The sequence below is a fragment of the Arvicanthis niloticus genome, chromosome 24 (genome assembly GCF_011762505.2).
Source record: "Arvicanthis niloticus isolate mArvNil1 chromosome 24, mArvNil1.pat.X, whole genome shotgun sequence".
Taxonomy (NCBI): Eukaryota; Metazoa; Chordata; class Mammalia; order Rodentia; family Muridae; genus Arvicanthis; species Arvicanthis niloticus.
The window spans coordinates 25,387,506-25,410,030 of NC_133432.1; the positions used below are offsets into that span (position 1 = coordinate 25,387,506).

Genomic DNA, 22,525 nt, shown 5'->3' on the forward strand with positions numbered 1-22,525 from the left:
GCCAGGCCGTGTCTCTTCAGGTCAAAAGCTAAGCCCCGCCCCTAATGAAACTTAGCAGGAAGGCCAGGACCCACCAGGCATTCAAAAATCCAGGCCCCACCCCTCAGAGCACGTGAAGCACTCAAATAAGCGATGTTCCGCCTCCGGCCCGAGCAGCTAAGTCCCGCCCCTCAGATCGTGTCAACGGCCGGGTCTTGCTGGTCCTAACACTCAAACTACCAATTCTTCCTCCCCAAAAGATGAAAACGGTCAAGATTGGCTCCTCAAGACGCCTCAAAGGCCAAGCTCCGCCCCACAGTACGTGCAATCGGGCCCTATCCCTCGAAGCGCGCCAACGGACTGGCCCCGCCCCTCGAGGGCCCCAAGCTACCAGGCCCCGCCCCACAGAAAACGTGTACTGCCAGGCCCACCCCTCGAGGCGCCAAGTCTCAAGCTCCGCCTTTTAGAGTGCTCCAACTGCCAGGCCCCGCCTCACGGAACCCGCTAACGGCCAGGCCCCGCCCTCAAGGCGCTCAAGCGGCCAAGCTCCACCCTTCAGAGCGCTCCAACGGCCAGCTCCCTTCTCATAGGACATCGTAACGGCTAGGTCCCGCCTTCTGAGGTGCGCTTAGGACCAGGCCACGCCCCAAAGGGCCCAACGCTAGCTAGTCCCGCCCCTCGAGGCGAGCCAACTGTCCTCCCCCGCCCCCTCGTGCGCCGAGACGTGAGGACGCCGGCGTCGTAGGCTGAGGTGGCAGCTGTCCCGCAGTCATGGAGCTGCCGCAGATGCCGGAGCTGATGGGGCTGTCCCTCCTAGTGGGGCTGCTGGCCCTGGTGGCCACGGCGGCTGTGGCTCGGGGCTGGCTGCGGGCCGAGGAGAAGCCCAGCCAGCCGGTCTGTAAGTATACCGGGCCGGGTGGCGGTGACTCTGGGGACTTTGCTCCCGGCCGCCGCGTGGTCCGAGGAGAGTGGAGAGTCACGGACCTCAGTTTCCCGGTTGTGAGATGGACTTACCCGTGTAGGTTTCGGGTTGCAGGTGCACTCCAGGGATAAGACTCTTTGGAACCTGGGAGCTGCGCCGCTACGTGGTCGGTGACTTTTCCTGGGACCTCCCACCACCACCACCACCTTTGTCCCCGAGGCTACTACGAAAACTCAGTCAGACCCCAAGTTTGCTATGTGTTCTTGTTCTTGGAAAATGAGAGTCATTTGAAAATACTCTTCAGACAGCCAGGGCTATACAGAGAAACCCTGTCTCGAAAAAAAAAAAAACCTAAAGAAAAGAAAAGAAAATACTCCAGCTAACTGTGACCCACAGGAACGTTTTCTGAGCTCTCACCTATTGCTAAGAGCTTCGAGGTCTTTTTAATACGTTCAGTAACTAAGAAGCTTGTAAAAGTGCACGTCTGAATTTTAAGCATCTGAAAATGCAAGCGAAATATACAGTGTATTAAATTTCACAGAGGAGTTAATACTACGAGAGTATGAATGGTCTTGCTTTTTCTTTTTCCTTTTTTTTGAAGGGGTAGAAGTTGGGGATTCTGGGAACTCTTCATAGAGGGTAGGGAACCCATTGTGGGTTTTGAGACATGACTTCACTATGTTGTCCAAACTGGCCTTGAACTCTGGATATTCCTGCCTCAGTCTCAGTAACATTGGAATATAGAGGTGTGTGCTCGCCATGCCTAGCCTTGTGTGGTGTATCTACTGCTAACACATGTCAGCTTTATGTGTAAACCTAGTTCTCCAAGACATGTTTTATTTAATTTTAATTTATGTTTTGTTTTTTGAGACAGGATTTCTGTGTGTAGCCCTGGCTGTCAAAGACCTGTCTGACTCCCAAGTGCTAGGGTTAAAGGCATATGCCATCCCTGCCTGCCTGCCTGTCTGCCTGTTTTTCTCTTCTCTTCTCTTCTCTTCTCTTCTCTTCTTTTCTCTTCTCTCTCTCTCTCTCTTTCTTACTTTCTTTTGTGTGTGTCACTGTGCCTGTGTGGAGATTGGAGGACAACTTTAGAGAGTCAGTTTTGTTCTCCCATGTGGGACTGAACTTGGGTCGTCAGACTTGCTGGCTTTCCAGCCAAGCCAACTCTCGAGCCTGGTTTTCCAAGGTGTTGACCTTCTCAGTACTTTAAGATTGCCTTGAACTTGGTTTCTGTCAAATAAATTGATGGTTGACTTAGATCCAGGGTGTCACTGTATAGCCCAGACTAGTCTGGGATCCTCCTACTACTCCTGCCTCACACTCAAATACTGGGATGACTTGTGTGTGGTACCATGTAGCTTCTCTTCAGCTTTCTCATCCATGCAGGAGTGCTTTGGGCTTGTAACTTGGTTATACTATTGTTCAGTTCTCAACCTTTGGGTGGGTGGGTATTTGAGAAGTCCTGGTGGGCCTTGAACTCACTATGTAGCCAAGTCTGACTCTGAGTCTTCCTGTCTCCACCTCCTGAGTGCTAGAACTATTTATAGGCGACATACACCAAGCCTGGTTTCAACATCTCTTTGAGGAAATCAAGATTTAAAACAGTTAAATAATTTACCAAAGACTGGATCTTCAGATTTCCTTATGCATGTTATTTCCTACTTCAGGATGCCTGACTAGAATCCACACTGCACTGGCTAAGCCATGAACCCACCCAACTGTGTCAGCTCAGAGAGCTGCTATACAGACTCAGCAGACAGCCTCTGTAAGGTCCCTCACGAGGGCTGGGGACGGAGAGCACGCACCCCTCCTTAGCGTGCATGAAGCTGTAGTATCAATCTTCAGAATGGCTTTAAAAATAGAAGAAAAGAATACGTAGCAATAACAACCGAACCCAAAGTCAAGTGTGATTTCTGAGCCTTTTTTAAAACATTATGTGTATATGTCTGTATATAGATTTGTCCATTTTTGTGGAAGTGTTCTTGAAGGCTGGAGCCAAACTCTTGATTCTCTGAAAGAGCAATTTATGCTTTTAACTGCTGAACTTTCTCTCCAGTCCCAGTTTGTTTTTAGTGCAGCTGGAGATTGGACTTGGGGCCCTGCACATGCTAGGCTAGCCTTCTATACCACTAAGCTATGTACCTAGCCCCTCCCCTTTAAAGGAACATGTATGGGTGGATGCACATACATCTTGTGCACATGGAGATCAGGGAACAGCCTTATGTATCATTAGGAACACAAATTGCTTCCACTGAGACAGAGTCTCATATTGACCCGGAGCTTGTGAACTAGGTCAGGCTGATTAGCCAGAGAGCCCTAGAGACTTCCTGACTCTACCTCCTCAGTGCTGACATTACAGTGTATCTCACCACACCTGGATTCTGGGTATCAAATTCAAGCACCTGTCACTTTCTCAAGGACAAGGGCCATATCTGGATCATGTTGTGGTGCTCCACCCAGAGCCTGAGGAATCCTAGGGACTCAGTAGATGCTTTTGAGTGAGAACATGGATAAATGACATGACCCTTCTTCCCTCTAGGTCAGAAAGAAAACGAATCCAAGAAGTCAGGATCCAAGAAGCAGAAACAGAATCAGCGGGTTCGTAAAGAGAAGCCTCAGCAGCACAACTTCACGCACCCACTTCTGGCCGCAGCACTGAAGGTACTTGGTACTCCTGGGTACTGAACACATGCAGTACATACACAAAGACTGCTCCCACCCAGACCTTGTCCTTTGTAATAATATGTGCAAATTACATGCACTTCTAAGTCTCAGAAACAGAGTAGACATCTCCCTTCTGGTTTGTTTCCTTTCCCTTGTACTGAAGATTGAATTGAGGGCCTTATACACCATACCTTCTGTTCTTGTGGAGGGTTGTTCTTTTGCTCTGGACTGTAATCCTAAATACTGGCTCCAAGATCTGGTTGCCTGGTTGCCTGGTTGCCTCGGGGACATACATCAAGTGATGCTATGTAACCTTGCTCCTTAAGTTAAAACTAGTGGTTGAATAAAGATGCCTACAGCCTGTAGCTGGGCAAAGGAGAGGTAGATGGGGCTTCAGTTCCTGGGGCTTGGGGTCAGAGACAGGGACCATGAGGAGGAGAGCAGAGAGGTAAAGAGAGGAGAAAACACCATGGGGTTGATGAATCATGAGAACATGGCCATGAGAGCTAGTCAGTTGGAGTAGGAGCAGCCCTGGTGGACATGGCAAGTCACATCACAGAGTTACTGACAGGGAAGTAGACACAATAGCACAGAGGGTTGATATCTGGCCAGCTCTAGTGCTATTAGTGTTAATTATAAATATAAAAGTTCTGTGTCTTTTTTGAGAAGGAAATGACCAAAGGGATCAAAGGCGGGGTAGAAACTCCCATTATTACTACATTGAGTTCCTGGTTGGCAGATTTCTACATAAGCGCTCCGTCCACAGCTGAGCACCTTACTGGGGGATTTATTTTTTCTACTGTTATTTTTGTGACAGTTTCACTAAATTGCTTAGGCTAGCTTCAGACTTACTCTGTAGCCCAGACAGGCCTTGAACTTGTGATCCTACTGCTGAGCTCCTGAGGAGCTGGGATTATAGAACTGAGCTAGTAGGACTGGCTTCTGGCCTGTCTATCTTCAGCTCGCCGGTCATTCAAGCCCCTGAGCCAGAGCTGCAGCCCTAGGTTCAGCCTCTCCATTTACTTGCAAGGTTTCTCATTGGTCCTTCCTGCATTCTTTCCCCTAGAGCCACAGTGGAAATATATCTTGCATGGACTTCAGTAGCAACGGCAAGTATCTGGCTACCTGTGCAGATGACCGCACTGTCCGTATCTGGAGCACCAAAGATTTCCTTCAGCGGGAACACCGCAGCATGAGAGCCAATGTGGAGCTGGACCATGCCACCTTGGTGCGCTTCAGCCCTGACTGCAGGTGGGACAGGATAGGACCTCAGGCTTGCCTGCAAACACCCAGCTAGTGCTGTGGCCTTCACATATCCAGTTGGGGGTTAGTGGGGAGGGATCAGGAGTCTACCATAAAAATGGCATTCAGACAGTATGGAGCCTCCTGGGGCCCCTTGGAGGCTCTGCTCTATAAAGAAGGAAGCAGAGACAGGAAGATCATCCCGACCCCAGATGTTCCAAACTCTAATCTGCCATGAATTTTTTGGAAGCTCTTATGATTTCTTTTTTAGTGTTTTTCGAGACAGGGTTTCTCTGTGTAGCCCTGGCTGTCCTGGAACTCACTTTGTAGACCAGGCTGGCCTCGAACTCAGAAATCTGCCTTCCTCTGCCTCCTGAGTGCTGGGATTAAAGCCACCACTGCCCGGCTTCTCATGACTCCTTAAGCTCTAGAAATGAATGAAAGCTGTGAGGGTCCTTTTCCTTTTCCTTCTGTACTGCATGGACTGAGCTCACATCACACACACCGCTGAGCTCTGCCTTCAGCCTCTCCTGCTTCTTGGGTTTTAGTTTTTTGGTTATTTTGAGACAGGACCCAGAGCCTAGCTATGTTGCCCTCACTAAGTAATGCCGCTTGGCCTTGAACTTGTGATCTCTCTGCCCCAGTCTCCCCAGTATTGGGATTCGGTGTGGCCTTTTGTATCTTTGTTCAGGGAAGTATAAGCAAAAGTCTGTTTACCCTGGGTAGAGCATCAACAACAGACCAGAGAATAAGTGCTGTGTGGTGCGTGGTGAACCCTTGGGTTTATTGGGGTTACTTACAGGATTATGGGTAAGAAGATGCTTAAGAGACCGTGGGCAGCTCTTTGGGAGTCAGTCCTAGAAAGCCCACTTTCGCATGGATGATGACTCGTCAAAGTTGTGTTGGAGCTGCAAGTTGGGTTTTAAGTAGCTCCATCAGACAGTCCTTTTTTCTCAGCAATTGTTTCTTTTTCTATAACCTTGGGGAGGGGACTTTTGAGTGTTGAGACTCTTGTAGCTTCTTGCTCCTTAAGTCTCAAAGCCTCTCATCTAGGGAGGATATTTTTTATGTTTAGTGCTAAGGATCAAACCCATGGCCTACCACTGAGATACATCTGTGTCCTTGAATTGTTTTGTGTTGGGGTGTGTGTATGTGTGGCAGAAAACAACAGAAGTTGAGTTTGCTTCCTTCTGCATGAGTTTCTGAGTATTGAGCTCAAGTTACATTAGCCTTGCCAAGCAAGTGCTTTTTTTTACCTGCTGAGCCATTTCATTGGCCCTCTGAATAGTTTTTGTAAGACTTTAAGGGGCTGGAGGGATGGCTCAGGGTTTAAGAACACTGGCTCCCCTTACACAAGACCCAAGTTCAATTCTCAGCACCCACATGGCAGCTCATGACTGTCTATAACTCCATACTCAGGGAAGCCATTGTCTTCATCTGGCCTCTGAGGGCACCAGGTGTGTACGTGGTACACACATATACACACACACACAATCATACACACAGTTTTTGAAAAAAATTTTTAAGTTAAAAAAAAGATTTTGAACCAAGGAATCTATTGTAAGACTGCACTATGGCACAAGGGACAACCTTGGTTTTTTTCTAGAATCTAGGACACATAGGCCTCTGCCTAGGTGAGGAAGTAAGCTCTGTTTTGCTTTTCTCTAGAGCCTTTGTTGTTTGGCTGGCCAACGGGGACACTCTCCGTGTTTTTAAGATGACCAAGAAAGAAGATGGGGGCTTTGCGTTCACAGCCACCCCAGAGGATTTCCCTAAAAAACACAAGGCACCCATTATCAACATCGGCATTGCTGACACAGGTAATGGATGGATGGCTTGTGGACATAGTTTACTCAAGGCATGAAAATGCACCTTAGTCGGAACTTGTTCTTTATTTCGTTTGAAAGGTTTATTTTTCCTTTATGTGTATGGATGTTTTTATCTGACTGTATTATCTGGTGTACTTGCATGCAGTGCTCACAGTGGCCAGAAGAGGGCATGGGGTCTCCTGGGATCATAGTTAAGACCATAGTTGTAAGCTGCCATGTGGGTGCTCGGAATCAAATCTAGGTCCTCTGGAAGAGCAGCCAGAGCTCCTAACTGTTGAGCCATCTCTCCAGACGTCCCTCATTCTGTTTTGCATTTATTTTGTGTGTTTATTTTAGCACACGTGTACAAGATTGAATTCATGTTATCAGGCTTGGTGGCAAGTACCTCCACTAGCTGAGCCATCTTGCTCGTGTCTGAATTATATTTGTTGAGTGAGTTGATACTGCCTGAGTTTTGCCCGGTGTCCCTGTGACTAAGGAGTTCTGGTTCTGTGCTTTCCCTAGAGTCCATGAGTACCAAACAGTAAGAGCCACCCTTCTTAGCACAGTAGTACCTCTGGAAAAGGAGCATGGATACTTCTTAGAGCGGTGCCCCATTGTTTCCTTGGGAGGTGACAGTCTGGTCATGGCCTTGGGCTCACAGCTGTCCTCTCCTCATCAGGGAAGTTCATCATGACCGCTTCCAGTGACACGACTGTCCTCATATGGAATCTGAAAGGGCAGGTGCTGTCCACAATCAACACCAACCAGATGAACAATAGTCACGCTGTTATCTCCCCATGTAGCAGGTGAGGAAGAAGAGGGTAGGTACAGAGCAGAGAGGCAGCTTTGAGGAGGGATGTGGGGACACCGGAATAGAAGTCTTAGCTCTCCAAATGTGAAAAGAATTTCACACAAGCCCCCAAAGTCCTTAGTGTCTGTTTCTTTGCCTCTCCTATATCTGTTTTTACAGTGCTGAGGGTAGAAACCAGTGCACTGTACATGTTAGGCAAACACTCAGCCACCCCTCAACATGCGCAGCCCCTCATTGGAGGATTCATTTAACTTTTTTTTTTAAGATTTATTTATTTTATGTACGTGAGTACACTGTAGCTGTCTTCAGATACACCAGAAGAGGGCATCAGATCCCATTACAGATGGTTGTGAGTTACCATGTGGCTGCTGGGAATTGAACTCAGGACCTCTGGAAGAGCAGTCAGTGCTCTTAACCGCTGAGCCATCTCTCCAGCTCACTTAATTTATTTGAGTCAGGGTCTCACTGTGTATCCCTGGCTGGCCTAGAACTCATTATGTACATGGGATGGCCTGAAACTCACTGAGATCTGCCTGCCTCTGCTTACTGAGGGCTTGGCTTTAAGATATGCGCTGCCATGCCAGGCCTTTTTAATTTTTTATTTTTTTCTGAAACAGGATTTCTCTGTATAGCCCTGGCTATCCTGGAACACCTATGCAGACCAGGCTAGTCTTAAACTCATAGAGATCCACCTTCATCTGCCTCCCAAGTACTGAGATTAAACGTGTGCACCACTATGCCCAGCTTTTTTATAAAGCAGGATCTTTCTTAGTCTATTCTGGCCTTGAACTCACTATGTGTTTGAGGACGATCTTGACCCCCTGATCCTTCTGCTTCTACCTCCTGTATGCTGGGATAATAGGCATGCACCACCAAGCTGGGCGTATGTATGTGTACTGGAGTGGAGAGCAGGAGAGCAGGGCTTTGCCAGTTAGGAGTGTTCTCCTACCTGAGATACTTCTCTCTCCTTATACAGTGGATATTAAAGCACACCATCACCTTGAACCAAGAATATATATATGACCTGTGTTTTACCCTGTAGTACTGGGTATAGAACTCAGGTCTTTATGCATGCTAACTAAATTCTCTACCACTAAGAGACATCCCCAGCTTCCCAAAATTTTTATTGCTTTTTAATTTTAGATAGAGTTTTGCTATGGAATCCAGGCTAGCCTAGAACTAGCTATGTAGAGCAGGTTGGCCTTGAACCTGTGATACCCCTTCTGCATCTTTCTGCTCAGTACTGGGGTTACAGACAATGCTACCATACCTGGCTCTTTTTATTTGTTTGTTCTGAGACAAGATATCAGTCAGTAGTCTTGGCCAGCCTGGAACTCACTATAGAAACTAGGGACAGAGATCTGTCTGCTCTTGCCTCCTGAACGCTAAAGATTAAGAGTAGGTACCATCGCTGGGCAGTGGTGGCGCACGCCTTTAATCCCAGCACTTGGGAGGCAGAGGCAGGCGGATTTCTGAGTTCGAGGCCAGCCTGGTCTACAGAGTGAGTTCCAGGACAGCCAGGGCTACACAGAGAAACCCTGTCTCGAAAAACCAAAAAAAAAAAAAAAAAGAGTAGGTACCATCAAGCTCAGTCTTAACTTTACTAATTTTAGTCTTAGTTTGGGATTAGATCCTGCTAAGTTACCCATACTGTCTTCCCGTTTACTGTTAGACCAGGAAGGCCTTGAACTTGATCCTCCTGCCTCAGTCTCTGTACTAGCTGGGATTGCAAGTATACCTCCATGCCTGGCATGGGAAGACTTGAAAAGGTTTCCTCAGGCTGTGGCTAGCTATTGCTTGCCTTATATTTATAAAACTCTAGATCCATGCCTAGCATCCCCCAAAAGGTACTGTATCTCAGGAAAGGGATCTAAGACTTGTCAGGACCAAGATGCCTTTAACATTTGAGTTTTAAGAGTGTGGATTCCATGACAGGTTTGTGGGTTCATGTGGCTTCACCCCAGATGTGAAGGTCTGGGAGGTCTGCTTCGGGAAGAAAGGAGAGTTCCAGGAGGTGCTACGAGCCTTTGAACTGAAGGGTCACTCTGCATCTGTCCACTCTTTCGCTTTCTCCAATGACTCTCGTAGGTGAGTGCTTCAGTGCATCTTTTCTTTGCTCTTTTCACTTGTTCAGTCTTATTTAATACAGATAGCCAAGGCTGGCCCTGGAGTCCTAATCTACCTGCCTCTCTTCCTTGTAAGTACTGAGGTCCAGGTATGTATACCTTGCCTGATAATTTGGTTGTTTTGTTCTGTTCCTGTTTTCTAGACAGGCTCTCACTTGGTAGCCCAGGCTACCCTCGAACTCACGGTGATCCTCTTGCCTTGCCTCAGCCCCACAGTGCTGGGGTTATAGGTGTGTACCACTAAGCTGGGCTGAGCAGTGAGTCTGGGGTTCTTCTGCCTGTCTGGGCTGCAGTTCTGAAAAGGGTAGAGGACTTGATTCTTGGCAGGATGTAAACTTGGGTCCCTAGCTACTGGGTCCCTCAGGCTGCTCCAGTGTTTTCCCAAGCTGGGGTTGTTGAGGCTCTAGTTGTGATTTCCCACATTGCAGGATGGCCTCTGTCTCCAAGGATGGCACATGGAAGCTATGGGACACGGATGTGGAATACAAGAAGCAGCAGGACCCCTATTTGCTACGGACAGGCCGCTTTGAAGAGGCAAGCACCATGGCTTGCCGCCTGGCACTCTCCCCTGACACCCATGTCCTGGCTTTGGCCACTGGTACCAATATTCATCTCTTCAACACGCGACGCGGGGAGAAGGAGGAATACTTCGAGGGTGTCCATGGGGAGTGTATTGCTGACTTGACTTTTGACATCACTGGCCGCTTCCTGGCCTCCTGTGGGGACCGTGCAGTGCGGCTCTTCCACAACACCCCTGGCCACCGGGCTGTAGTGGAGGAGATGCAGGGCCTCCTGAAGCGGGCATCCAGTGAAAGCACCCGCCAGAGGCTGCAACAACAGCTGACCCAGGCCCAAGAGGCCCTAAAGAGCCTGGGTGCCCTGAAGAAGTGACTCTGGCTCTGGATGGGTTTGGCTGCCTGCCCTAGCAGCTGCTGCTTCCCAGGTCCTCCTCGGATGGAGACCTGGAGGAACCTCCCAGTTTTCCTGGTGGCCCCTACTTTTTCCTATTGAAACTATTCTTGCATACTCATATCTTTCTCTCCCTGTCTCTCTCTTCTTGTTTGACTCTTCCCAGACTGAAAGGTTGCTGTTTTCTCACAGGCCCTAGGGGTAGAATCTGTCTTCACCTAGCACTGAGAAGAGAAGGAGAGAGAAGACAGACAGAACAAAGCCTTTGATGCTTTGGCAAAAGACCCTGACATCCAAAGAAGTTTGTCAGTGTAGAGGTAAAACCCAAGGGTCTGCAGGGACAAGTTGCTGTTTTTATGAGAGTTCAGAAGTTTTATGAAGTTCAGAGAGTTATGAGTGTTTTATAATGCTGCACGATGAGCCTCTGTCTGGACCAGGCTCCTGATAGCAGCAGGAGTAATTAAGAACTGGTCTTTGTTGGCATTGGTCTGTAATCTCAGCACTCTAGAGGCAAAAGCAAGAGGATTAGGGGTTCAAGGCCAGCTAGGACTACATAGTGAATTCTAGGTCCTCCTGGGCTCCATATGGAGAGAAACCTTGAGGAGATTGTTTTTCCCTGGGCTTCCGTTTTCTTATTTGTAAAATGGGGAACGATGCTCTCTGTGGCCTTTCTGCACAGATGCTGTGAGGCTAAGAGTGTTGACAGTGTTCTCACGAATGGAGCATACCAGTGCTGTCCAGTGTCATTACTACCAGATAAACATGGGACGCAAACGGTGCTCTGCACGTAAACTAGAAAGACCCACAGCCCTTGTGAAGGCCGAGCTTCCTAGGGCTCTGCTTGCTCAATCATCTTGATAAATATGGTGGTTTGGGTCACGTGCCTTGAGAAGTAATGCCATCTCAAGATGCTGCTCCTCTCTCTTGGAGACTTCTTGAACTCATCACTTCAGTGCCTGCTTCATGGGACTAGCTGGTGATGCTGGCTAACACAGACAAGACTAGGCCTGCTGCCAAGGGTAAAAGCTGGTGGGAGGACTTAGAGGCTGGTGTCTGTGACGTGCTTTTTGTTCATTTACAGCTGCAGGGGAGGTTGTAGACATGAGGCTTGATCTTAGTGAATCCAGGACAATAATGGGGAAGGAATGGAATCCACCCACTGAGAGACTGGGTCTCAGCCGTATACATTTGAAGGCTGCTTGGATCCAAGGGGTGAGGAATATGTCAGGAATCTAGGAAGGCTTGAATCTAGCAAAGAGTACCCATCCCTCCCCCGCTTAGTTTTGATCTCAGGCCTCTTCCTGCGGTCCTCAATGCTACAGGATGTTTGGAACAAGGCACAACCCTGAAGTTGACCTTGATGGCTCCCTTGTCACCCTCTCCTTCCACCACCACTGCTACATCTAGATGGCCTCAGCATCTGCTGCCTCTCCCACTTCTGTTACCCTCCCGGTCTTAGTCACTGTCCAGTACTATATGCATAGTACTTGTGTTTCCAACCATATCGCTTCAAGTCACTTTTCTACATAGTTTAGCCAGCTTTGGGGAAACAAAAATGGTGTTTGGGATCAAGCCATTCCCCAAAGGCTTTCTTCCCTCTACTCTTGGAATGAAACCCCAAACTCTCCTTGTGGCCTGCATAGTGTCGTGAAGTTTAGCCGCTCCTGTGATCTTTCTTTGCGGTGGTCCAACCCACCCCATCCTTCCTGTTCTTTACTAACCCAGGCAGTTGGCAGGCTCCAGGTACAGGCTGGTCCCTCTTGTGTGCTGCAAGCATTTTTCCTTTCTGTTGGCAGACTTGTCAATGCGATTCAGTCCTTGTAACTTTCACTCAAAAACAGTTGCTGCCTCATCCACACCCTCCGAAGTAGCCCTTTCCACCAATCCTGTCCTGCCTGGTGCCCTGATGGTTTTCCTTCTTTTGTATGACTTGGTGCTTTCTGAAACCATCTTGTCTGACTATGTGTTTGCTCCAGTGTCCGTGACAAGGGCAGTCGAGTGGGGAGCAGGAGTGGGAATTAGGCCTGTTACCTGGTCGTGAGATGGGGATAGAGACTGCACTAGGCTGGTGGCCATGTGTCCTAGATGCACAGTGTGTGGGAGCTGCTTCTTACTGTTAGGAATCCCGCAAAAGTTGCCAGTTTGAGAGAAGTTAGATGTTGGCACCTTACTCTGTACGGAGGCACTATTGTGAACTGTACCAAAGCTTGATGGAGGATGACACAGCCCATCAGTCTCACTGGCACTTAAGGAGTCCTCCTTGCCTTTCCTTTTGCTGTCCTGGGAATGGAACCCAGGGCCGGGCAGGGTAGACAGATAGCTCTGCTGCTGAGCTCTGCTTGAACCCCTCACTAGGAGACGCTAGCCAGGCTCCCTGCCCAGCCACAGCCCCAGCCCTCTGGGCAGATGCTTTGCCACTGAGCCTCTAGCACCAGTTTGTGAAATTGATGAAGATTGATTGTGAAATTGATGAACAGACTCGTTGGTGTGCCTTGCTCTGGGTCCCAAGTCAACTAGCCAGGACAAAGTAAGCTCTCAATAAATGGAGCTCAGACTAGAAGTAGTGACAAAACTTTTAATATATTTTTTTTTGCACCCCACCCTCTATGGTGGATTCAGGCTTCTAATGAGATCAGCCTTACTGAGGGCCTGGTGGTCACACACAGATTTGGGCTTCTGAATACACGGCTCTGCCTCAGGCTTCTGTGTGCGTGTGGGGGTCTGATGGGTATCTGCTCTGGTTGTCAGAAGCAGCTGAGAATGCTTTCACGTTTTCTGCCTTTATGTTTTAAAAAGTAACTAGCATTGTGGTTGCAAAGAGAAGGTAGTGAGCCCAAGAGTGCTGAGCTGCTTGCAGTCACAAGTCTGCTCCCTAATCGGCCAAGTCCCTGGCCATCACAGGCTACCAGAGTCAGTCTCCTCATCTGTAAAATGGGAATAAATGTTGTTCTGCCTACGTTGCCATGTTGATTCTTTGCTTGTGTATATGATTATGTATTACACTGGGGGTTAGATATGTGGTCTTGCCCCAACCCCATTTGTGTGTGTGTGTGTATTTGAGACAAAGACTCATTGTAGTCTTGGCTGGCCTAGAATTTATAGAAATCCACTTGCCTTGGCTTCCTGTGCTTGGTTTTTAAGGCATGTGGCACCATACACAGGTCTTTTTTGCCTGTATTTTGAGCTAATGTTTCACCAAATTGCCTTTGATCTTGAGATAGTCTAGCGTGACACCCCCGAGTAGCAAGGCTGACAGGCCTACATCTCCATGCCTGGGAGCTGAGTTCCTAATGAGTTGGGAGCATTACACAGGGTAGTTGCACAGACTGCCCAGGGATAGAATAGAGCTGTTCTTGTTGCCCTAGGAAAAGTGACTGCCTACTAACAGAGGCTGCCACGCTTTTATGATCCTCATGAGTAGAGGCAGCATTGATCTGCTGCTTCTACACAAGGTGTGTTGGCGCATGCGTGGAGCCCAAGTGCTTGCCAGGTTGAAGATCCATGAGGCAGCGCTGCATAGACTGCCTAAAACACTTACTCCATTTATTAATTTTGGTCTTTTGAGACGGGGTTTCTCTATAGCACTGGCTGTCGTGGAACTCACTCTGTAGACCAGGCTGGCCTCGAACTCAGAAATCCGCCTGCCTCTGCCTCCCAAGTGCTGGGATTAAAGGAGTGTGCCACCACTATCTGGATCTAAAACACAAAATTTAATACTAACTTTGAAGCTTTTTCATTTTTAAAAGGTGCAGGAGAGCTAAAAAATGGTGGTGTAAAGGCTAACCAACTCCGATTCCATAAGGAAAACCACAAAGTCCACTTGAGCAAACATCTGATGGCAACACCCCCAAACCCTCTTAGCACCAGCCAGTCAGTCTACAACAGCAGGGTCAAGGTACATATAACCTAAGACATCCTGTTTGTCAGGTAGTTTTGCCCTGTGTTTGGTTCCTACAGATTATAACAGAAATGCAGTTTTAAAAATATAATTTGCTGACCCATATGGAATTCCCCGAGCTTGCTGTAACCACAGTAGATACCCTGCATCTCTAAACTCGGGGGCGCTCACTTCTGATCCCCTACACCACACCGTTGATGGTGAGAGTCCTTGCTCTTGAGCGCATAAGAAAAACCCTTACTTGTTTACATCAGAATTGGCTCCTTGGTGGTCTTTGGGGTCCTTTGGACTTGGGCATAACAGTGGTACTTACTCTACTCAGGAAGCTGAGACAGGATAGCAAGTTTGAAATTGGCTGGGCTATAGCAATACCCTGTCTCAAATAATACGGATTTCAGAGAGAGGTGGCTAAAGGATCTTGCTCCACAAGCCTGTCAACCTGGTTAACCCCCGGTTCCAACGCCCATGGAGAAAGACATCAGTGACTGCTCTTTGGCCACACATACCATGCTTACTCAAAATACTTTTTTAAAAAAACATGAAAAGAGGCTGGAGAGATGGCTGAATGGTTAAGAGCACTGCTGCTCTAGAGGGCCCCAGGTTATTTCCCATCACCCACAATGGTGGCTCACAATTGTAACTCCAGTCTGAAGGGATCTGACGTCCTCTTCTGGCCTTCCCAGGAACTGCATGTTCATGGTATAGAGATATGCATGTAAGTAAAACACCCAGACACATGAAAATAAAGGTTTTTTTTTTTTGTTTTTTTTTTTTTTTTTTGTTGTTGTTGTTGTTGTTTTTTCGAGACAGGGTTTCCTCTGTGTAGCCCTGGCTGTCCTGGAACTCACTCTGTAGACCAGGCTGGCCTCGAACTCAGAAATCTGCCTGCCTCTGCCTCCCAAGTGCTGGGATTAAAGGTGTGTGCCACCACCGCCCGGCAAAATAAAGTTTTTTAATTAAAAAAAAATGATGGTTGGAATGTTGGCTCAATGGTTAAGAGAGCTTGCTGCTCTTTCAGTAGACCTGGGTTCAATTCCCAACCCCCTCTTTTGACCTCCACAGGCATCAGGTATTCACGTGGTACATGTACATTCGTGCAGGCAAAACACATAAAACAATGTTGAAAGACAAAAAGGCAGTGTATAATCTACTTTTACCCGTCACTTAAAATTGAAAAAAAAGAGAAAAGTACACAGAAAGGCCTGTTGCTTCTTAGTGCTCTGTCCAGGTAATAAAAATACTCAAATGAAAATGTGTTCTCACCATTATGGTGCTGCATACCTATAATCCTAGCACTTGAGAAGCAGAGGCCAGAGGATCATTTCAAGATCTGTGTGATTTACATAGCAAGTTCCAGGTCATTCCTGGCTACAGATTAAGACCCATTATCAAACAAACAACAACAACAACAACAAAAAACCCAAGGGCCAGACCTGGTGGCATTTCCCCTTAGTCCCAGGACTTGGGAGGTGGAGGCAAGTGGATCCTGGTAAGTTCAAGGCCAGTCTGTGCTACAAGCAAGTTTAGGCTAGCCAGAGCTATTTAGTTACACCCTGCTTGATGGTTTGTATATGCTTGGCCCCAGGAGTGGCACTATTAGAAGGTGTGTCCCTGTTGGAGTAGGTGTGTCACTATGGGTGTGGACTTTTTAAGACCCTCATCCTAGCTGCCTGAAAGTCAGTCTTCCACTAGCAACCTTCAGATGGAGATGTAGAACTCTCATCTCCTCCAGTACCATGCCTGCCTTGATGATAATGGACTGAATCTCTGAACCTGTAAGCCAGCCCTAATTAAATGTTGTCCTTATAAGAGTTGCCTTGGTCATGGTGTCTGTTCGAAGCAGTAAACCCCAACTAAGACATCCTGTCTCAGGAAAAAAAAAAAAAAAGAAGAAGTGATAGATGGCTCAGTAGGTAAAACTGCCTGCTGACATCTGACAACCCCACTTAGATTCCTATCTGGGCCGACTCCTGAAAGTTGTCCTCTGACTTCCACATGTGGTATGGTGTGTGTATACACAACTTTTAAAGGATGCTACAGTTTAGAAAAAGATTTATTTTATTTATATGCATACACTGTAGCTGTCTTCAGACACACACCAGAAGAGGGCATCAGATCCCATTGCAGATGGTTGTGAGCCACCATGTGGCTGCTGGGAATAGAACTCAGGACCTCAGGAAGAACAGTCAGTGCTCTTAACTGCTGAGCCATCTCTCCAGCCCTACACAATTTTTAATGCTAAAAAATATTACAAAAACACTCAGAGATATCTTAGTCAGCACAGCACTTACCCGACAAGCATGAGGATCTGAGTTAGAGCCCAAGAGCTGAAATAAAATACCTGGGGATGGTGATGCGTGCTTATATTCCCAGAGACAGGAGTAGCCATGGGTTTTGCTGGCCAGACAGTGTGGCCCAGTCAGCAAGCTCCAGGACAATGAAAGACCCCTGACACAAAAAGCAAGGTGACTGATGTCCAAGGAGTGACAGGAGAAATTTTTTTTTTTTTTTTTTTTGGTTTTTCAAGACAGGGTTTCTCTGTATAGACTTTGGCTGTCCTGGAACTCACTCAGTAGACCAGGCTGGCCTCGAACTCAGAAATCCGCCTGCCTCTGCCTCCCAAGTGCTGGGATTAAAGGCATACGCCACCACCGCGCACAGGAGAAATTAACTTCTGGCCTCTACACACATACACACACACACACACACACACACAATATAGGTATACACATGTGTGCCCAGGTACATACAAAATGTCATTTATTTTTATGTTATTGTAGTCACACTGAGTGGTGGTGGTGGTAGTGGCCAGGGGTGCACACCTTTTATCCCATTACTCTGGAGGCAGAGGCAGGCAGAGCTCCAGGTTTGAGGCCACACTGGTCTACAGAGCTAGTTACAGGATAGCTGGGCCACACAGAGAAACCCTGTCTGGACAAACAAGCCCCCCCCCCCCAAATATCTATAAAAATAGAACAACAGTAAAAGATAATTGTAGCCATATGTAGTGATGCTGTGTAGCCACCTGCGGCCACAAGTAAACTGGGCACACCTGAAAGGGGGGCTGGGAACTGAAGGGGGAAGGAGGGCAAGAAGAGATGAGGCCAAGACAAAGTTCTCTGATCAAGGCCCCAAGCTTTAATGTTCAGCTCTCAATTTAAAGGGGAAGACCCAACCCATTACCCCTCCTGGTTTCAGATGGGTGGGATAATCCATAGTCCACCGCCAGAGATGTCTCAAGGCAAGCCCAGGGGCAATTCTGCTTCTGTGTTCCGGGCAGCCAAGGTGGGTAACTCCACCTAGATCCTGTCACTTGACCTTGTTGTGGTAAACAAGGTCTCTTCAGGCTTGCTCATGGTTGGGGGGAAGGGTACAATGCTGGCCTGCAGTCTAGGCACTGGAGTGACTGAAGTGGGTCATATGAGTCCAGGAGTTCATGAGCAGGTTGATGGTCAAAACAAATCTCATCTCTTTAGAGACAGCAGAAAGGGGATACAAGGTATACTGTGTTACAATTGGTGAGCGACTTTCCTTGTGCTTGATCAGCTCAGTACTCTTTCCTGCTTGCCCCAATGTTCTAGAAAAGTAATCTGGAGACTCAGGTCCTCTACACGGTACAGAAACCAGGTTTTTCATAGCTTGCTTCTGGGGCATGACTTTTGGGATTCAGGTTCATGGAACAGAGAATAATCTTCTGAAGCTGCAAGAACATGTGACTTATCACAACTATGTGCCTGGTCTGTCTTCTGATAATGGCCCCAATTCCAAACGTCTGATTTTGCAGGCTGTTTCCAGAGTTCAGAAAAGTTTAACTTGGTGAAAAGTGTGTTGGTTTTTTTGTTTGTTTGTTTTGGGGATTTAAAATTTTTTAATGATATATTTCATGTGCATTGGTGTCTTGCTTGTATGTCTGTCTGTGTGAGGGTGCCAGATTCCCTGGAACTAGAGTTACAAACAGTTGCAAGCTGCCATGTAGGTGCTGAGAATTGAACATGGGTCCTCTGGAAGAGCAGCCAGTACTCTCAACCACTAAGCCATTCTCTTCAGCCCAAAGCTATGGGTTCTGCCTGCCTTTTGGTATACAAATTGCTGCTGTTGCTTATGGTTGTTGTGGTTTTATTTAAGCACAAATAAATCATGATGTGAGTGAGCCATCAATTCATTTTCTCTGATGCACAGCCTGGCCTTGGGACTGGTGACTCTGCTGCTGCTCTTTCCAAGATGGCGTGCAGGTCTTGGTGGAAGCACTGTGTGCCATCTCAGTACAATAAGACTGATTGTGCACCAGGAGCAGTAACTGCTTCATGATGCTTTAGACCAAGAACTTCTGGAAGCCACTGGGCAGTATATGCTTTGTTTTCCTATTGCTCCCATAACCAATGTTGGGCATCAGGATCTGGCCCCCCCTGAATCTTCATGGCATCCTGTTGGCAGACACCTCTGCATTTATACCAGTTGCTCTTAGTTTTGACATAATGGTCTGACTGGTGCAGGATGGGATCTTAGTTTACCAGAGACTAAAGGGCAGCCATGATGCTTGAAAAAAAAGAAAACAACCACCTCACAGGCAGCTGGGTGGAAGAAGTCAATATCTGCTTCTCTTTAAATTTGGGTGTTACTTGTGTTTTGAGACAGTATTTCACTATATAGCCCTGGCTGGCCTTAAACTTGGAGATCTGTCTCCTCTGTCTCCCAAGTAATAGTACTTACCCAAATTTAGAGTATTTTTGTTTGGTTGATTTTTTGAGACAGGGTTTCTATGTGTAGCCTTGGCTGTCCTGGAATTTTAGACCAGGCTGGCCTCAAACTCAGAGACTTGCCTGCCTCTGCATCCTGAGTGCTGGGATTAAAGGTATGTGCTACCACTGCCTGGCAGACTTGGACTGCCCTAGCTCTCCCAGTGCCAGTGAACAGCCATGCCCCACATGGCCTTTCACATCTACCTTCTATCTAGTGAACGACCACTTCTAAACTTACATAGCCCAGGCTGGCCTGGAAGTTCTTGCAATCCACCTACTTCAGCTTCCCGATAGCTGAGATTGCAGGCATGAGACACCTCACCAACACATTCAGTCTTTTAAACAACAGGCCACAGATAAAAATGGTACCATTGTATCAGTGGCCTGCCATATTCCAGTGTGTGCGTGTGTGTATGTGTGTGTGTGCATGTGTGTGAGTGCGTGCGTATGCATGTACGTGCATGTGGTGTGGTGTTAGGGATAGACATTCTACATGCTAAATACATGCTCTATTTTTGAGCTACATTTCAAGCCTAGACATTCCATGTTTGAGCCTTAACACCGTAAACATACATGCTTACTCCCTGAGGGGATGGATGCAGCCAAGGATGCTGTCTGACCATTTCAAGGTCCAGAAAGTAACTTGCCAATGGGCTGTTTCTAAAACATCATTTCAGACTTTAACATCTTAGAAATGACATACCACATCAAGTCTCATTTATATGTTATGTGTATTTTTATACTTTCTGCAACAAACAGGTTTTTTTTTTTTCTAAAACCACCAACATATCATGGAAGCAGTACGCTACATCCCTAACCTTCCATGGCGACAAGGGATGTGGGCCAGTGAATAAGTACTTGTCTGGCGTGTGCAGGACCCCACATTCCATCTTCAGCACCATCACAGCAAGATAACCTCTTATAGCCTCACTCTTCTCTGTGTGGCCCAGGCTGCCTTAGAACTCAAGATCCTCCTGCCTCAGCCTCCTGAGTCTTGAGCTGTGCCACCACAGTCAGTTCAGTTCTGCTTTGCATTGGTCTCCTGAGGTAGTGCAAAACTATGAGCACACTACGGATGGAGAAAGCGAGACTTCTGGAGCTGAAGTGGCAAGCACTAGTTCAATCCAACATCTGAGCATAGAGCTCAAACTTGCTCCTAGTGTTTTCCCTGTAAAACCCCCGACTTTGCCCTGTATGAGGTGCTCCGTTAAGGGTAGGGGCTTTGTAACTCTCAGGAGTCCATTTTTTCCATGTGTGTTAGTGTGTGATACTTGGGATCGAAGTCATGCACATGATCTGATGCTGAGTTGTGTTCCCAGACCCTCACTGGCTGAGCTATCGTGTACTTGGTTACCGACCCCTACCTGATCCTTTACTGAATGGTTTTACGCGAGCGCTGCACCATCAGACTCCCCATTCCAAACCTACTTTTTCCTTTTTTCCTCAAAATCAAGATCTTATGGAGCCCAGGTCAGCCTTGAAACCACAGTGTAGCCAAAGCTGGCCTTGATCTTGACTTCCTGGTCTTCTAGCCTCAATTTCCCCAGTGCTGGGTTTACAGGTGTATGCTACTAGATCCTACCTATTTGAGAAAGGGTCTTGCTATTTAGCCCAGGTTGGGCAGGTTGGGTTCCTGGCTATATGGGAAGATGCTACCTCCAAAAAAAAAAAAAAAAAAAAAATCTTTTAAATTTAAAGAAAGTGGTAGAGAAACATGACCAGCAGAGGGAGTTCTTGCTGGCAATGGGTCGGACTTAGGTGGTGAGAGAAATCAAACATAGCTGTCAGGGAGTGGCCTTGTACTTGTGCTGGTTTGGGGAGCAAATGCCCATGAACAAAATCGGTAAAGCTTAGCACACTGTTGGTCTGCCTTGCATCTTTTCCTTGTTCTTTACTTTTCATCTCCATAACAGTGACAGCATCTTCTTCATTTTATCCTTCGATGTATGGTATAGTGTTTAGGCAACACCTGCATTCACTTGTATCAGGTCATCTGGGTTTGGGGAACAGATTCATCACCTTTGACCCAGTTATTTCCACAGTAATCCTTTCCCTGCGTTTGTTGCTTGGCCCTTCCAGCCACCCTCGGGAGCCGTTTAGAAATCCCTTACCAGAACTGAACGGCTGAGAACAGTACATTAGAAGCTTTGTCAAGTTCGGGATAAACTGCATACTCACCGGGGGGCACACTCTTCTCCCTCTTCTTTGACAGGGCCTCACCTAGCCCAAACTGGCCTCAAACCATCAACACAGTCAAGGATGCTCTTGAACTCTTGACTTTCCTGGAACTGCAAGTAAAATTCAATGTTCAAACAAGTACCTCTGGAGCATGTAATGTCTGCTATATATAGTTTACCCTGTGCCTCCTCTCTGTGTGTCTGTTAGCACTACTTTTCAGTCACCCGTTTTCTTTCTTTTTGTCCTCTTTCTCCCAACCCCCAGACAGGGTTTCTCTGCGTAGCCCTGGCTGTCCTGGAACTCAGAGACCCACCTGCCTCTGCCTCCAGAACGCTGGGGTATGTGTTCATCACATTCCCTGGCCCAGAAGTTCTTTCAAAGAAGCTCTTATATGTCCTCAGTACTTGATCCAATGCACAGACATAGGCAACGTTTTATTCAGAGCTGCTGAATTCCATGACAGAAGAGTGCTAAGCCAGGTGCAAAATACTCAGGAAAAGCTGCCTGCCGTTTGAGCTGGATGTTGGGAAAGTAGTTGATTCAATCAGAATTTCCAGGTGGGTAGTTAAGAATTCGAAGATGGGAAGTCAAAATGAAGAAAGGTGTGATATCGACCCTGGAACATTTAGACATTTAGACATTGATGACACAGGTCTCTAGTTACATGAATATGAAGTGCATAAATAATTTCTTAAAGGGCTGGGAGTCATGGGGGGTGGGTATTAATGGACTTGATGCCAGCCTAAAACTCACTGAGGGGAACCAGCTCCCATAAATTGTCCTCTGTACCATATGCACTTAAGATATTTTTCCAGTGGGTGTGGTGGATCACCGCTTTGATCCCAGCACTCCTGAGGCAGAGGCAGGCATATCTCTGAGTTCAAGGCCAGGCTGGTCTACAAAGAGAGTGGCAGGACAGCCAGGGCTACACAGAGAAACCCTGTCTTGAAAAACCAAAATGAAATAAAAATTTCCCGGTCAAATGCAGTGACACACACCGGAGAGGCAGAATCAGGTGGTTCTGAATTCGAGGTTGGCCTGGTCTACAGTACAGCAAATTCCAGGGCATGCATAAATAAGTAAAGTTTGTTGAAGCAGCAGATAGGAAAAGTAGTGACTTCGAAATCTCATCCCACCACCATCATCGCAGCGTCGCCTGGCACACACCACGTGCAGGTGACACCAGGTTCTGCCCGCCACTGAGCAGTCTAAGGGTCTCTGGAGGTGCACAGCAGGGACACCCCCG

At 47.4% G+C, this 22,525-nt stretch overlaps 1 protein-coding gene and 1 long non-coding RNA gene across 3 annotated transcripts; one reads left to right on the top strand and one right to left on the bottom strand.

Moving 5' to 3' along the window:
* The first annotated feature begins 672 nt into the window (after positions 1-672).
* Positions 673-13,420, top strand: Tbl2 (transducin beta like 2). The gene is made up of 7 exons (XM_076923165.1): positions 673-877; positions 3,441-3,562; positions 4,632-4,816; positions 6,476-6,627; positions 7,298-7,424; positions 9,365-9,517; positions 9,984-13,420. The coding sequence occupies exons 1-7, from the start codon at positions 751-753 to the stop codon at positions 10,444-10,446; spliced, it is 1,329 nt and encodes a 442-aa protein (XP_076779280.1). The 5' UTR covers positions 673-750; the 3' UTR covers positions 10,447-13,420.
* Positions 13,421-17,691: 4,271 nt separating this feature from the next.
* LOC143437896 (uncharacterized) lies at positions 17,692-22,415 on the bottom strand. Of its 2 annotated transcripts, none has more exons than XR_013107090.1 (3): positions 22,278-22,415; positions 21,280-21,389; positions 17,692-17,832 (listed from the first exon to the last, which is right to left on the bottom strand). It is a non-coding gene; the product is annotated as an uncharacterized LOC143437896 (long non-coding RNA). The 2 variants fall into 2 exon arrangements; XR_013107089.1 differs by lacking the exon at positions 22,278-22,415 and adding an exon at positions 21,593-21,732.
* Positions 22,416-22,525: the final 110 nt, after the last annotated feature.